Source organism: Geotrypetes seraphini, chromosome 8 (assembly GCF_902459505.1).
Source record: "Geotrypetes seraphini chromosome 8, aGeoSer1.1, whole genome shotgun sequence".
Lineage (NCBI taxonomy): Eukaryota > Metazoa > Chordata > Amphibia > Gymnophiona > Dermophiidae > Geotrypetes > Geotrypetes seraphini.
The window spans coordinates 170,727,303-170,745,033 of NC_047091.1; the positions used below are offsets into that span (position 1 = coordinate 170,727,303).

The 17,731-nt window shown below is 44.4% G+C and overlaps 1 protein-coding gene across 1 annotated transcript in view; it reads left to right on the forward strand.

Moving 5' to 3' along the window:
* SEZ6L (seizure related 6 homolog like) overlaps positions 1–17,731 on the forward strand; it is a 143,366-nt gene that overhangs the window by 87,488 nt on the left and 38,147 nt on the right. Inside the window, exon 9 of the mRNA XM_033956207.1 lies at positions 3,915–4,111. Coding sequence (XP_033812098.1) covers positions 3,915–4,111 — 197 coding nt within the window. The remainder of the gene's footprint in view (positions 1–3,914; positions 4,112–17,731) is intronic.

Consider the following 17,731-nt stretch of genomic DNA (forward strand, 5'->3'; position numbering starts at 1 on the left):
TTTAGTTTTTCAGCCTCACCTGTGTACGTTCTGGTTCAGCAGGAACTTGTCTAACTTTGTCTTGAATCCCTGGAGGGTGTTTTCCCCTACGATAGACTCCGGAAGAACGTTCCAGTTTTCTACCACTCTCTGGGTGAAGAAGAACTTCCTTAACGTTCGTACGGAATCTATCCCCTTTCAACTTTAGAGAGTGCCCTCTCGTTCTCCCTACCTTGGAGAGGGTGAACAACCTGCCTTTATCTACTAAGTCTATTCCCTTCAGTATCTTGAATGTCCCCTCTAGTCTCCTCTTTTCAAGGGAGAAGAGGCCCAGTTTCTCCAATCTCTCGCTGTACATCAACTCCTCCAGCCCCTTAACCACTTTAGTCGCTCTTCTCTGGACCCTTTCGAGTAGTACCGTATCCTTCTTTAAGTATGGCGACCAGTGCTGGACGCAGTACTCCAGGTGAGGGCGCACCTGGCCCGGTAAAGCGGCATGATAACCTACTCTGATCTGTTCGTGATCCCCTTCTTACTCATTTCCTACATTCGAGACAGACTCTTGATAAAAGCACGTAGGCCGAAACACTGCCAGTGTCGAGTCTTTGAGCTATTGTGACATATTCTCCAATAAAGTGATTTTTTTTTTAACTATACACCCTTGGCTGAACTTCCGACATCTTGTCCTCACGACTCCTTGTTGTGTGCTTCCGTCTCCTCATTGAGGTCTGTCCTTGGCTTCTGATTCAGTGCTTGCAGTTTCAGCCAGGGGTCCTTGGAGCAGAAGGGACATGTGGCCTGCCCCAAACCTGCAAGTGAAGCATACATTGGCACCATTCTTCTGCGCCTTTAAATATAAGCCTTTCAAAAAAAAATTTTCCACTGAAGGCTTATATTTAAGTGCAGAAAACAGGCGCCAACGTGTGCTTTCATATTTGACTTTTCTCAGCCTTTCACATTTTTGTTTCTCACGCCCAGTGCTTAGAGCAGGAGTGTCAAAGTCCCTCCTCGAGGGCCGCAATCCAGTTGGGTTTTCAGGATTTCCCCAATGAATATGCATGAGATCTATTTGCACGCACTGCTTTCATTGTATGCTAATAAATCTCATGCATATTCATTGGGGAAATCCTGAAAACCCGACTGAATTACGAATCTCAAGGAGGGACTTTGACACCCTTGGCTTAGAAGCTTCCAGAAGGTAAGGGTAGGGTTACCAGACGTCCGGATTTCTCCGGACGGCTTTTCAAACCCGGCACTATGTCTAGGTTTTGGAAAGCCTCCTCATATCACGTCGGGCAGAGAGGAAGTCCACGCCTGCACGGATGCCACGCGATGATGTCACGCGCATACAGGGTGGAACTGGGCGGGGCGGGGGGCAGGTCTAGAGGTCCAACCCTAGGTAAAGGTGGCTTTATTTTGTGCACTATTCTCGGAGCATTGGAGAGGAATAAAGAATAGACCTCACTAACCCCCTTTTACAAAACCGTAACACAGTTTTTAGCGCCAGCCGTGGCGGTAACAGCTCCGATGCTCATAGAATTCCTATGAGCATTGGAGTTGTTACCGCTGCGGCCAGCGCTAAAACTATGAAACGGATTTGTTAAAAAAAAAAGGGGAGGGGTAACTATTTGCACTAACCTTTGGCGCATATGTTGTGTCCTGCGCTAAAGCCCTCTGGACATTCTGCCCAGATTAACACCGGTGCTAGTCCATCCCTAATTGGCTCTAGCGCCAGTGCTAGGTTCTGAGCATCATTGCAAAGCGTGTTAGGGCAAAAAGAAATGAATATAGAGAAATCCCGGGAGAAAAAATAAATGCAAAGAAGACTCTGTTCACCTTCAATATTTCAGTCTCGTCTATGCCACTTGCAGTGTGGGAATAAGTAACATTGTCAGAAAACAGTTAAACTCTGGAAGAGCAGTTAATGTAGCTGATTTTAAAAAAGGTTTGGACAAATTCCTGGAGGAAAAGTTCACAGTCTGCTGTTGAGACAGACGTGGGATGGTAGCATGGAATGCTGCTACTATTTCTTTTTTTTTGTAAATCTTTATTAATTTTCAAAACTGATACAAAGTGCAAACAAATATACATTCAGATAATACATAAAATAGCATTTATATTCGAACAAATATTAAAACAAAGTACCCTTTTCTCTCCCCCCCCTCCCTATCTGGATGTGTGTAAAAAACATTTAGGAATTAAAGGTTTCATCATCGTTTTTTAATCTCTGGGTGTCCAGGGACTGGTTCCACATTGTTTTGCTGAAAACATTTGTATTGATGTGGCACCAAGGTCCATTACTGTGGGATTCTGGACCATCTTTCTTGACGTTGACCACCCCACAGTGTTGTTTGTTTTCAAGAAGGCTTTAAACCACTGCGCCACTCCAGAAATCAAAATATAGCAAAAGTGATCCAAGTACAGGACAATCAAGCCATTGTGACATCACTAATGAGGTTGGCTCTTAGGCACTGGTGGAATGAGGCATTATGATGTCACAATACCAGCTCTGGTTATCAGAGGCTGAAACTCTTCACACTATTTATTTATTCGATTTTCTATACTGTTCTCCCAGGGGAGTTCAGAACGGTTTATGTGAATTTATTCAGGTACTCAAGCATTCTTTTCCCTATTTGTCCTGGTGGGGTCACAATCTATCTAATGTACCAGGGACAATGGGGGGATTAAGTGAATTTCCCAGGGTCACAAGGAGCGGCAAGGATTTGAACCCACAACCTTAGGGTGTTGAGACCATAGCTTTAACCACTGCGCCACTCTAGATATTAAAATGTAGTAAAAGTGAGCCAAGTAAAGGACAATCAAGCCATTGTGACATCACTAATGAGATTGCCTCTTATTGGTGGAATGAGGCATTATGATGTCACAATGCCAGCTCTGGTTATCAGAGGCTGGAACTTTTCACACTATTTATTTTTTCAATTTTCTATACCGTTCTCCCAGGAGAGCTCAGAACGGTTTACGTGAATTAATTCAGGTACTCAAGCAGTTTTCCCTGTCTGTCCCAGTGGGATCACAAACTATCTAATGTACCTGGGGCAATGGGGGGATTAAGTGACTTGCCCAGGGTCACAAGGAGCAGTGTGGGTTTGAACTGATAATCTCAGACTACTGAGGCTGTAGCTTTAACTACTGCATCTGCACCGCAATCTCCCCCACTCCTCCTCCACTATGAAGTTTGTGTGACATCTTCTTTTGAAGTTAATGAAGTATTGAGAGAATAATTTATTGTGATAATTCAAGCAGAGCATTCCTAGAGTTCTGGCAGCTCTGCTATTATGGATCCTTCCAGACATTACCACACACACCGCTCTTTATATTCTTATTAAACTATAAATAATTCCCCTGAACTCATGGGAAGGAATTTAGCTCATGGGCAAGATCCAAGCTGCAATGCCGATGTGGTTCCCAAATAGATCCAGTTTAACCCATCATAGCCAAAATTGTACAGTTTTTTCCTTTTAACAAGTCGTTCCTCCCCGTCCATCCTAATGTTCCTGTACATTTGGTAAACCCCAAATTATGTTTATGAATTTTAACATTGTTCAGTTTTTATTTTTGTAGCTCGCCTAGAAACCTTGGAATAGGCGATTATATCAAATTTTAAGAAAACTTGGAGAATGTCACGGGGACAAATTTTTCCCTGTGCTAACCCCACGAGTTCTTTTCCTGTCCTTGCCTCGTCCCTGCAAGCTCTGTCCGCTTCTGCACAAACCCCCAAACACTTTTAAAATCGTAAGTGTCCGAGGCTTGTGCAGTTAAGGCAGAGCTTGCGGGAATGGTGCAGGGACAGCGACAAAACTCGCGGGGAAATTGAGTTCCTGCGGGGACGGGGACAAATTTGTCCCAGTATCACTCTCTACTTTCTGGCTTCACCTAATGCAAGTTTAACGGGTACGTGTTTTTCTCCTTTACAGTTTAAATCTAAGCCACAATGACATTTTAACTGTTTACGATGGAGATGAGATCGCCTCTCGAGTTCTGGGACAGTACGCCGGAAGCAGCAGCCTGCAGAAACTTTACTCCTCCACACCGGACCTTACCATACAGTTTCACTCGGATCCAGCAGGGCTGGTCTTCGCAAAAGGCCATGGATTTATCATAAACTATATAGGTAAAGCTTTTCGATTGCCCAGTTTTATGAAAAATGAACATGAATAATGACTAGTGATCATACCCTGTTTCCCCGATGGTAAGACACTGCCTTATTTTTTTTGGAAGGCCAAAATATGCTCTAGGGCTTATTTTCGGGGGGATGCCTTATTTACATTTTTTTCTAAAAAGGGGGGGCTGTCTTATTTGACGGCTGAAGAATCGGTCGGCCGAAAAATCGTACCGTGTATGGCCAGCTTTATCCATCCTACCATATATTGTACCATTTAATGTCCCCCAATGTTCTCCATCAGGGAAACACAGTAAAGAGATTATTCTGTAGTGCAGCATCAGAGGGGACTTGACAATGTGAAACCATTGTTTATATACCGTATGCATTTTAAACAGGCTTTATATACAGTAAGTGGTATTGCTCACAGCAAAAGAAACCTGTCTGCGTGTCTCACTTTTGGATGTTCCGGCCGTGAACAAACTCCTGCAGTCTCCGTTAGGGAGGGATGAGGGAAGCTGCCTGTGTTTCCTGGCGCGGAGTCACGTGCGCGCGCTGCAGTCCTGTCACTTCCTCCTCTTCACTTCATGACGAGGCGCGGCACGCAGCCAAGGAGGCAAATACGGTAGACGGAGGGAACACACGGAGTCACCCACCGTACCACCCGATTCGGGTAAGCGCAGGTATCGGTGGGTGGCTTATTTGCGGGGGGGGTGCCTTATTTACATTTTTTTCTAAAAAGGGGGGGGCTGTCTTATTTGACGGCTGAAGAATCGGTCGGCCGAAAAATCGTACCGTGTATGGCCAGCTTTATCCATCCTACCATATATTGTACCATTTAATGTCCCCCAATGTTCTCCATCAGGGAAACACAGTAAAGAGATTATTCTGTAGTGCAGCATCAGAGGGGACTTGACAATGTGAAACCATTGTTTATATACCGTATGCATTTTAAACAGGCTTTATATACAGTAAGTGGTATTGCTCACAGCAAAAGAAACCTGTCTGCGTGTCTCACTTTTGGATGTTCCGGCCGTGAACAAACTCCTGCAGTCTCCGTTAGGGAGGGATGAGGGAAGCTGCCTGTGTTTCCTGGCGCGGAGTCACGTGCGCGCGCTGCAGTCCTGTCACTTCCTCCTCTTCACTTCATGACGAGGCGCGGCACGCAGCCAAGGAGGCAAATACGGTAGACGGAGGGAACACACGGAGTCACCCACCGTACCACCCGATTCGGGTAAGCGCAGGTATCGGTGGGTGGCTTATTTGCGGGGGGGGTGCCTTATTTACATTTTTTTCTAAAAAGGGGGGGCTGTCTTATTTGACGGCTGAAGAATCGGTCGGCCGAAAAATCGTACCGTGTATGGCCAGCTTTATCCATCATACCATATATTGTACCATTTAATGTCCCCCAATGTTCTCCATCAGGGAAACACAGTAAAGAGATTATTCTGTAGTGCAGCATCAGAGGGGACTTGACAATGTGAAACCATTGTTTATATACCGTATGCATTTTAAACAGGCTTTATATACAGTAAGTGGTATTGCTCACAGCAAAAGAAACCTGTCTGCGTGTCTCACTTTTGGATGTTCCGGCCGTGAACAAACTCCTGCAGTCTCCGTTAGGGAGGGATGAGGGAAGCTGCCTGTGTTTCCTGGCGCGGAGTCACGTGCGCGCGCTGCAGTCCTGTCACTTCCTCCTCTTCACTTCATGACAAGGCGCGGCACGCAGCCAAGGAGGCAAATACGGTAGACGGAGGGAACACACGGAGTCACCCACCGTACCACCCGATTCGGGTAAGCGCAGGTATCGGTGGGTGGCTTATTTGCGGGGGGGGGTGCCTTATTTACATTTTTTTCTAAAAAGGGGGGGCTGTCTTATTTGACGGCTGAAGAATCGGTCGGCCGAAAAATCGTACCGTGTATGGCCAGCTTTATCCATCATACCATATATTGTACCATTTAATGTCCCCCAATGTTCTCCATCAGGGAAACACAGTAAAGAGATTATTCTGTAGTGCAGCATCAGAGGGGACTTGACAATGTGAAACCATTGTTTATATACCGTATGCATTTTAAACAGGCTTTATATACAGTAAGTGGTATTGCTCACAGCAAAAGAAACCTGTCTGCGTGTCTCACTTTTGGATGTTCCGGCCGTGAACAAACTCCTGCAGTCTCCGTTAGGGAGGGATGAGGGAAGCTGCCTGTGTTTCCTGGCGCGGAGTCACGTGCGCGCGCTGCAGTCCTGTCACTTCCTCCTCTTCACTTCATGACGAGGCGCGGCACGCAGCCAAGGAGGCAAATACGGTAGACGGAGGGAACACACGGAGTCACCCACCGTACCACCCGATTCGGGTAAGCGCAGGTATCGGTGGGTGGCTTATTTGCGGGGGGGGTGCCTTATTTTACATTTTTTTCTAAAAAGGGGGGGCTGTCTTATTTGATGGCCCTACCTTATCATCGGGGAAACAGGGTATCACATAAGAGGTTTGCGGTTACCTCTGAGCTGTATGTTTATAGAGCTTGACACCCTATCTCATAGTAACATAGTAGATGACGGCAGATAAAGACCCGAATGGTCCATCCAGTCTGCCCAACCTGATTCAATTTAAATTTTTTATATTTTTCTTAATTTTTTCCTTAATTTTTTCTTAATTTTTTCAGAAATATAAAAAGAATTAAGAACTATCGGGCCGATATTTTAACCAAGTTAACTGGCTGCAAAGGGCTCACGGCTATATAGTCATTTTCAGGAGCACTTAACCAGTCATCCTCACTGAAAAGAGTGGTTAATACCAAACCTAAAGCTGGTTTTGTCAGGGGCATTCTGGGGGGCGGAGTCTAATTTCAGACCTAACCGGTTTAGTGCATACATATGACCTAAAGCGCTGTCCTAATTTTATGCACTGGCTAACCCATAGCCAGTTAAGTCTGAATATAAACCAGCCACAGTGGCATGCAGTGAGGATTCAGGGGATTCAGTGAATCCCTAGCTCTACAGCCCTGCTTTTTTTTTTTTTAATAGTTGACATTTTGCTCAATGCAATTTGACTTGTTAGTAGTCAAACTGCATCAACCAAAAAGTAACCCCCCCTCCCTCCCCCCAAAAAAGCAGGGTTCTTGACCTGGGGATTCTCCGAACCCCCTGAAGGCCCTGACAGTACTGATCTGAATTTCATTAGCCGAGCGGCTTCTGCCTGTTGCCTGTTCGACCAATCAAATCAGAGCAGTGCCCTCAGGGCCTTTAGGGGGTGGGACGAATCCCCTAAAGGCCCTGACTGCACACAACTGAACAGTCATGTGTTAGCTAGCTTTAAAAATTGGAAATTCAATGCCGTAACCCCTACAGAGCCCAGCACTGAATTTCCGATTTTAGCGCCAGTGACAGATAAAAAAGAAAACTGTCCAATACTGCTACTACTATTTATTGTTTCTGTTGCGCTGAAAGGCGTACGCAGTGCTGTACATTTAACATGCAATAGATAGTCCCTGCTCAGAAGAGCTTACAATCTAATTTGGACAGACAGGACATATAGGGGATGAGGAGCTGTATATTGGCTGGCATATATGTACAGTATATCATAAATATTTGCTGACTTCCTCACGGAGAAATCATGGTTAGCCCTAGAAGATATCAAATATTAGTTTGAGTCTTAATTTCAAAGTCTTCAAGGGATCACTATACTATACTATACTATATATATATATATATATATATACTATACTGTCTAATCTTCAAAGTAATCAACGGTACTGCATCTGCCTATCTAAACGATCGCCTAAACCGTAACCTTCCACCCAGAACAAGAAGAACACTGACACCATTCTCATACCCACCACTCAATGGCACTCATCGTAAAAAGCTTTATGATAACCTCATAGCAACGCATGCAGCAAAACTCGAACCCTCCATCACCAGATTGTTAACCTCAACATCTGACTTCAAAGCATTCCGTAAAGAAATCAAAACGCTGCTATTCAAAAAGTATATACAATCTTCCTAATCTCCCTCTCCTCTTCCACTTACACCGACCATGTTCTGCGCACTCCCTGGCACCATACCCTCAATCGACCAATAAAAAATAAAAAAAAAGCCAACAAAGCTACCTTGAACCTAAATTATCCTACCGAAACCGATTACCTACCAACGTATGGAAACAGACAATTTGCTATGTAATGTAACGTAACCTGATTTATCTTCCAATGTTATTATGTCTATACACTCATTCTGTTATTAAGTCTATACCCTCAACCTGTATTCTCCAATGTCATGTACCCTCCTGGAAATGTCCAGTTCTCTTCTTATGTAATCCGCTTTGAACCGCAAGGTACAAGCGGAATAAAAATTACTAATGTAATGTAATGTAATGTCACTAGTGTACAAATAAATTAGGGGACGTTTTACCAAAGGGAATTAAGCAATTATTGTGCAAGCTATCGTACAAACACGTTAAGCGGTTGCCATGCATTTTTGCGGTTTTCTTAATTTTTCTCAAAGGGGTCGTGGAATGGTTGGACAGTGCTTGTAAAAGCATTAGTCTGCTAGCATGTTATGCTTAGTGCAAGTAAGGCTAGACTTAAATAGGGCACTGGTCTTTGACCTAAGGGCCCTCCACGGGAGCGGACTGCTGAGCACGATGGACCTCTGGTCTGACCGAGCAGCGGCAATTCTTATGTTCTCATGTGCATGCTACCTGGCTAAACAGGAGACGATAAGTGATCCTGTGTTAACATGCTTCAGGTACTGCACACTGATGGTTACATTACGAAGGGATGCTGAAGAGTTCTCAGCCCAAACAAGAAGAGAATGACGTGGATATGGTTCAATCAATGATCTGAAACAATGTCAAAATATAGAATTTTGTTTCTGCAAATTGGCGCTTAGTGAAATAAGATAGCGCTCTTTTCAGCTACAGTGGCGAAATAACGCTCAGAATTGAGGAAGTTGGTTGGTTGGGCTGAGAACTTTTCAGCACCCCAAGTGAGCCAAGTATAGGACAATCAAACTATTGTGACATCACTGATGAGGTTGGCTCTTGGTGGTGGAATGAGGCATTATGACATCACAATATTCACACTCTAAGGGGATGGTGGAAAATTCTCAGCCCATCCAAGAAGAGAATGGCGTGGATATGGTTCAATCGATGATCTGAAACGATGTCAAAACATAGAATTTCGTTTCTACAAATTGGCGCTTAGTGAAATAAGATAACGCTCTTTTCAGCTACAGTGGCAAAATAACGCTCAGAATTGAGGAAATTGGTTCGTTGGGCTGAGAACTTTTCAGCACCCCCCTCGTAAGCACAGCCTGTAAAAAAATAGAGAGAACACCCCCATGTCATGTTGCTACTCTTTGGGTTTCTGCCAGGTACTTAGGACCTGGGTTGGCCACTATTGGAGACAGGATGCTGGGCTTGATGGACCTTCGGTCTGTCCCAGTGTGGCAACTCTTATGTTCATATGTGAGCCAAGTATAGGACAATCAAGCCATTGTGACATCACTGCTGAGGTTGGCTCTTAGGCACTGGTGGAATGAGGCATTATGACATCACAATCTCAGCTCTAGAATGTTGCTACTCTTTGGGGTTCTGCCAGGTGCTTGTGACCTGAATCGGTCTGACCCAGTATGGCTAGTCTTAGATGGGTTATTTTACCACTAATTTGTGGTATTTTATTAAACCTAGAAGAAAGAAGTTTCCCACGAAATGTATTGTGAAGGTTCAGGGTGGAGTGGGAGGGTGGGGGAACCCCCACCCAATACACTGAAAACTACCGTTTTCCTTAGGTTTTTGGGTTTTCAGCAATTTTTAGTATAGTTGGGGGTTCCTGGGGTTCCCCCCCAACGGCACATATATGTCCTGCGTGCGATTGTCGGCGTGCTTTTGTCCAGCGCATGAATGACAGGTCACCTGGAAAGTGAATAGCTGATCTATTCATCGTTCTAAGCTATCCTAGCAACTACTTTTGTAAAGTGTCCGTGATAACCGCTTGGCAGCAGGCCAAAAGGGAAAGAAAGATGGAGGAAATCATTGATTTTGTCCAGTTTCTTTGATATGTCTTTTGACATAAGCTACTAATGGTTAGGACCACGCCACGTGCATGAAATGATTTTTTTAAGCAATAAGCAAATGTGCTGAAGCGTGAATTTTCAATCTGAATCCAATAAACAATTATAAGATGATCTGGTTAGAAATAGAACAATCAATGAATGAAAAAAAAAAAAAAAAAAAAAAAAAAAAGGCTTAGCACTGCGCTGCATAAGAATAATGATTTGTCAATGTTTCTCCGAGGAACTCCAAATGTTCTTGCCAAAAAGGACAAAATGTATGGTGCGTGTAAGAAAGAGGGTATTTCTCACTGGATACAAAAGAGCAAAAATAACCTCAAATATAGAAATAAGCTGATGAGAACAAGCCAGCATGGTTTCTGTACTGGAAGATCTTGCCAAACGAACCTGCTGCACTTCTTCGAAGGGATAAGCGAACATTTGGACAAAGGTGACCCCATAGACATAGTATACCTGGACTTCCAGAAAGCCTTTGACAAAGTACCTCACAAGCGCCTACTAAGGAAACTGTGGAACCACGGGGTGGAAGGAGACATACACAGATGGATCGGTAACTGGCTGGCGAACAGGAAGCAGAGGGTAGGAGTAAAGGGACACTATTCTGACTGGAAAGGGGTCACGAGTGGGGTCCCACAGGGGTCGGTGCTGGGACCACTGCTATTCAATATATTTATAAATGACCTGGAAACAGGGACAAAGTGCGAAGTTGTTAAATTTGCAGATGACACGAAACTCTCCAGTAAGTTTAGATCTGTAGAGGAATGTAAAGAACTTCAAATGGACCTGAACAAACTGAGTGAGTGGACAAATAAATGGCAGATGAGCTTCAATGTAGAGAAATGTAAAGTTATGCACATAGGGAAAGGGAACCCGATGTACAACTACACAATGGGGGGGGGATGGTACTGGGGGAAGGCAACCTAGAAAAGGACTTGGGGGTTTTGGTAGATAGAACAATGAAGCCGGCGGCACAGTGCGCAGCGGCCTCAAAAAAGGCAAGCAGAATGTTGGGCATTATCAAAAAAGGTATCACTACCAGAACCAAGGAAGTTATCCTCCCGCTGTATAGGGCGATGGTGCGACCGCATCTGGAGTACTGCGTTCAGTACTGGTCGCCGTACCTTAAGAAGGATATGGCGATTCTCGAGAGGGTCCAGAGGAGAGCGACAAAAATGATAAAGGGCATGGAAAACCTCTCGTATGCTGAGAGGCTGGAGAACTGGGGCTCTTTTCCCTGGAAAAGCGGAGACTTAGAGGGGATATGATAGAAACTCATAAGATCATGAAAGGTATAGTGAAGGAAGAGAGGGACAGATTCTTCAGACTAGCAGGGGCAGCAAAAACTAGAGGGCACTCAAAAAAATTGAAGGGAGATAGGTTCAGAACAAATGCTAGGAAGTTCTTCTTCACGCAGAGGGTGGTGAACGCCTGGAATACGCTTCCAGAGGAGGTGGTAGAGCAGAGTACGACTTTGGGGTTCAAAAGGGGATTGGACGAGTTCATGAAGGAAAAGGGGATCCAGGGGTACAATTAGAGGGTTACTATACAGTACAGAATAAAGTAATAGAATAGTAGAGTGCTTATGTGCTTAATAGATCACTACAGGTCATTGACTTGGGGGCCCACCATGGGAGCGGACTGCTGGGCGTGATGGACCTAAGGTCTGACTCAGCAGAGGCAATGCTAATGTGCTTATATCTTAAGGGTTGCTTCACTTCTAGCTTTTTGTCATCCTCCAAGAAGCAAAACAGCCAAATATTGCGTTTCCCTAGACATCTTGGGGAAATTCTATACATAGCGCCAAAATCTAAGCGCCGAAAAGATCGGCGCTCAGCTGGTATTCTATAAAGGGTGCCCAACCTTTATAGAATATTGACAAAGCGCGCAGAGCACCCCTAACTTTGGGTGCTGGACTTACGCCTGATAGAAACAGATACCTGTAACCCGTTCTTTTTTTTATTTTAAATTTTATTATTTTACTAGCTGATGCCCCGGCGTTGCACGGGTATTTAATTATAGCAATAACACTGTAAATGGATTCAAATAAAGATACTTTATAGTGGTGAATGAAATTATTTTTTTACAGCTTAATAAAAAGTACAATATTCAAATTATAATGTGAAATATTTGACAAAATGAATACAATACAACTAACGCAAAACGTGATTATAAACAACATTTTTAGTTTCACCTCCTGGAGCAAGAACATATAAATTGCTGGGTGAACCCAGCCTTGAGCAAGCAACATAGAGTTGTGGGCCGCGAGACCCCGAGAACATATCACCCCAGGTAGTGAGGGATCTGCATGCCAAGTTTCGTTCAAATCGGTCAAGCCGTTTTTGAATTACTGTGAGAATGGCAGCTTTTTACATTTTTTCCATTGACATGAATGGGTGAAATCTGATTTTATGTTTGTAGCTCCGCCCACGTGTGCAGGTGGGCCGCGAGACCCCCAGAACATATCACCCCAGGTAGTGAGGGATCTGCATACCAAGTTTCGTTCAAATCGGTCAAGCCGTTTTTGCGTGATCGCGGCACATACACACATACATACCTCCGATTTTATATATATATAGATAAACTACAACAGTGTAATATATTTGATTGAATACAGACAAATATTACAGAAATTACACCATTTTATAAAATTAGGGGCTCATAATCGAAAGAGAAAAACGTCCAAAATCCGGCCTAAGTCGGCACTTGGACGAACATTTCTCAAAAACGTCCAAGCGCCGATAATCAAACCGGGTTTTGGACGTATTTCTAAACAACTTAGGCCCTCATAGTGCCACTTAACGTCCAAAGCTAAACGGGGCATTTCGGGAGGCGTGTCAAGGGCGGGAGTTGGGCGGGACATGGGCCTGCTTAGACTTAGTCGTACAGCATGTATAACCAAAAGTGATACAGCCCACGATCGACGGAACTTGGACGTTGTGACTTAGACCATTTGAAACATGTTCCAAGTCACAAAAACCCACCTAAACTCACCAGATATGCACTGAAAATACATAAAACGGGCCCCCACACACTACCCCAGTGGTCACCGACCTCCCCACCCATAAAAATTTTAATCACAACTTTAAAATTCAGCCTCCAGACCATCATCACCTGGCCGCCTGGCATAGGAAAGCCTAGTCGTCCAGCCCAGAGGCAGCTTAAGTCATCTTGGGGGTGGGTTAGGGACCCATAGAGAGAAGGACTCATGCCCATAAGGCTCTGTAATCACTGCATTGATACTTAAACATGTACACTGCCCTATACACCCCCAAAACCCTTTTTTACTGGCATATAAGTGGCTCCTGCAGCCATAAGGGCTATTGGGGTGGTAGATAAGTGGGTCTAGGGGATTCTGGAGGTGGTTTGGGGGGCTCACCGTCACCTATAAGGGAGCTTTAATAAGGAGAAGCCATGGCACCCTGTTTGTGAGGTTCACAGCAGTGCCCTGTAAGGTACCCTACTATTTAGGTGCCCTGTCTGGGTGTTCTGTCCATCACTTTGCAGGCCCCTCCCACGTCCAACAGGGCTTGTTCTAGACGTTTTGGACTTGAACGGACAGTTGGACGATAATGTGCTTTAAAGATCGACGTTTTAGCGGCTCGGACGATCAGATCTTCAGGACGTATAATTGGACGATTTTCGAAAGTCAAAAGACGTTGGACATCTCTTTCAAAAATGGGACTTAGGCTCTTTCAGACTTTGGACGACTTGCGAAATGGACGTAAATGGACTTAGACGTCCCTTTCGATTATGCCCCTCTTAGTATATAGAACCATAACTTTATCCACCCACCCTTCTATCAATTATTAATAATACAAGACATCTTTATTTATTACATTGATATGAAGAATTAATATCAATTTCTTAATTACCTCTCCCTCCCCCAACCCCCCCAACCCCTACCCCGGATGTGTAAGGAAAAACTTAGAAGAAAAGTACATAAACCATTAATGTGAAGCAGCAAATAAAGCCAATGGACTCCATACTTTGTTAAATCAAGCACTTGACCCCAAGCATTCTGCATTCATTCTCTCATATTTGTATGTATTACATACATTTGTCCACCAAAATGTGTAGTTTAATGTATCATGGCTTTTCCAGTTTTTTGTGATCAATTGAACAGCTATTCCAGTCAAAACCAGGAAAAGACGGCTTTTATATCTATCAAGGGGAGGTTTAACGTGTAACACAGTACCACAAATTATGGCTTCATATGTTAAGGGAATATCCGATTCTAAAACAAGATTTATTTGTCCCCAAATTGATTTCCAGAAACTAAGGGCTCCTTTTATCAAGGTGCGGTAAGGCGGTTAATGCGCGGAATACCGCGCGTTCAGCCGCCTGCTGCGCTAGTCGCTAACGCCTCCATTGACGAGGCGTTAGTTTTTTGGCTTGCCACAGGGGTTATCACGTGATGAAATGTCCTTGATAAAAGGAGCCCTAAAGATCAGTGGACAAAAAAAATAACAGATGATCTGAAGTCCCTATATCACCATGACATTGCCAGCATCTATTAGATATGGAACTATCCCTGTAACCCGTTCTGAGCACTTTGGGGACAACGGGAAAGAGAACGAATTAAATAAATAAATAAGAGTCTGGTGCTCAAAATTAGGCGCAGATCAGCCAGATTCTATAATATGGGGCCTAACTTTTGGGAATGGCCATGCCATACCCGTTCCCTCCCGCCTTTTTGACTGTGTGCATTAAACGTTAGTCACAAGTTATAGACTAGTGTGCAGGGGAGAGCCATGTGGTTTGGTCAGCCACTTATGTTATATTTATGAAATGTTTCCCCTTTTTACACTTTAATTTTAGTATTGTAAACCGACCAGGTACTCGCTGATGGTCGATATATCAAGTATAGAATAAACTTGGAAACTTGGTTTCTACATAAGGCTATGCCTTTTTCAAGGAGACACTCCAATTTCCTTTTCCTAGAAGAGGTTCTCTTAGGCAATTGCTCCTGCCCTGGATGTGCCAAAATTCAAAACAGTGCCGGCTAAATTATAGTTCCCACTTTCTCTTCACATGTTGGATGCCAGTGTGTTTTAATCATGTCATTATATACTCTAATATATATAGTATATAATCTATATATATTCACACCTCATTCAAATCTTCATTTTTTATTTTTTTTTTTTTAATATCATGTCCGATCCTCAGCAAGGCCATCAACCCACTCAATGTTCACTCATAGTGGGTGGCTTTATGCCTCAAATCGTCACAGGATCATTCTAATCTTTTTGGGTATTTTTGGTTTTGTGTTTCTTTTATATAAATTTTTTCTCCGTTTTCAGTTCAGCTTATCTGTTATGTTTCAGCTTATAAATTATGTTTCAACTTATAAATATTAACTCAAAGCAATTAACTTAGCTTTAGTTAATCAGGTTTCTGGTCTCAGTTCACAAAACAGAAGGGAAGGAGGTGTGAATATATATAGATTATATACTATATATATTAGAGTATATGCTATATAATATATATAGATTATATCCTATATAATAAAAGGTTAGTGGCGCATGCGCTTTTAAAAAAGCGTGATTACTGCGACCGTGGTGTGTGATCCGTGGCCGTGTTCCATTTTAGAACCCGGCCAATGATCACTCTGGCCACTCCCCTCCTCCCGCCCTCACCAACCCGAAGGAAGCTCAACAGACCTCCCGCCCTCACCTCACCAACCCGAAGCAAGCTGGACCATACCTCCCGCCCTCACTCACCGCTGCTGTCGCTGCCGCTGTCGCTGCTCCTCCTCTTCGGGGCAGCCTGCGATCGTGGCCGGCTTTGGCGGGCCTCGTGGGCCGCTTTCCGGCCTCAGTGGCACGTTCCCTCTGACGCACGGGATCGCGTCGGATGGGAGCGTGCTTCCGGGTTGGGGAGCGGCCTGCGAAGTTCGCTGGGGCCGGCCACCACGATCGCGGCCTGCTTTGAAGAGGAGCAGGCCAGAAGACGCCGGGATGGAGGGAGGGTAAGCAGGGGGATTAATTCAGGGGGCCAGAGGGAGAGGGAAAGGGGCCATGGAGAGATAGGGAGAGGGAAAGGGGGCTGCTTTGGGGGAGGGGTGTGCTGGGGACAGACAGTTTTACTCTGGGGGGAAGACAAGGAGCCATGGAGAGACAGGGAGAGGGAAAGGGGGCTGCTTTGGGGGAGGGGTGTGCTGGGGGGGGAGACAGAAGGGGCCATGGAGAGATAGGGAGAGGGAAAGGGAGCTGCTTTGGGGGAGGAGGTGTGCTGGGGACAGACAGTTTTACTCTGGGGGAAGACAGAAAGGGCCATGGAGAGACAGGGAGACAGAAGGACACAGACAGCGGCCAAGGAGAGAGAGATAAAGAAACACAGACAGACAGACACTCTATTCTAGCACCCGTTAATGTAACGGGCTTAAAGACTAGTACTATATATATTAGAGTATATGCTATATTAGTGCCTCTTTCTTTACCTATCTGAATAAAGTGAGTGCCTTAATTGCAATTAATCATGTCATTAGCATACATGATACCTTGGCAGCCTCTCATATGAAGAAATCTTAAGAAGCCTTTTCCTTTACATCCTGTGCGCTCTAGTTCCGCAGCTCTCTCCAGAAGGCCACACACGGCTCAGCCTCCACCTTTCCAGCCCTTGCGAATGGCATGATTAAAACACACTGGCATTCCTACCCAAGGGCTCCTTTTACAAAGGTGCGCTAGCGTTTTTAGCGCAGGCACCGGATTAGGGCGCGCTACCCGAAAAATTACCGCCTGCTCAAGAGGAGGTGGTATTGGCTAGCGCGTGTGGCATTTTAGCGCGCGCTAAGGCCCTAACGCACCTTTTGAAATGGAGCCCTAAGTGTTTCTCATTATTTACAAAAAAAAATCATTTACAAGTTGCTCAGAATAGGTTGCAGCGTTTTTCTGGATTTAGGAACCAAACTAACCCCTCTTTTACTAAGCCTGACCACGCAGGTTGGCCCAGTGAAATGTTCCAACGCCCAGAGGAATTAAACGGGCATGGCAGTATTTGCCACGCAGCCCTTGGCTTTGAAAAAGGGGGTCAAAGTGAGGTGAAACAGGAACCATAAGATGTTGTAAACAAAAATGTTGAATTCTTCACGCCAACAAAATAAATATGCGGCACCGTAAAAAGCTTAGGAAGACCAAAACCAGTCTTTTTGTTGGGCTTTGAAGTTAATGCAGAGCCAATGCTGTTGCACTGGGTTTATTGGAAAAGTTAGGTGATCGTTAACGAAAACTTCAAAGTCCAACAAAAAGATTGGTTTCGGTCTTCCTACGCTTATTTAGCATATCGAGTTGCTTTCTCGCCTGCTTCTGAGATTGGACTCCTGATGCAGGCATTGTTTTGACGAAACACGGCCATGTTGGGTCTTCATTGTTAGATCAAAAAGTTGAGCATCGGGATGGTCAGTTAAAATTGAAAATAAGGGGGACTCAATCTTGAAAAAGCCTCACGGCGAAACATGTCGATACGACAGGTCCCTGACCCGATCTTACCAAGGAAACAACGCTTTTAAGATAAGTTATTTCATTAATTATTTGTGAAAGCCTAAAGCACTTTGTATAAAAACATTT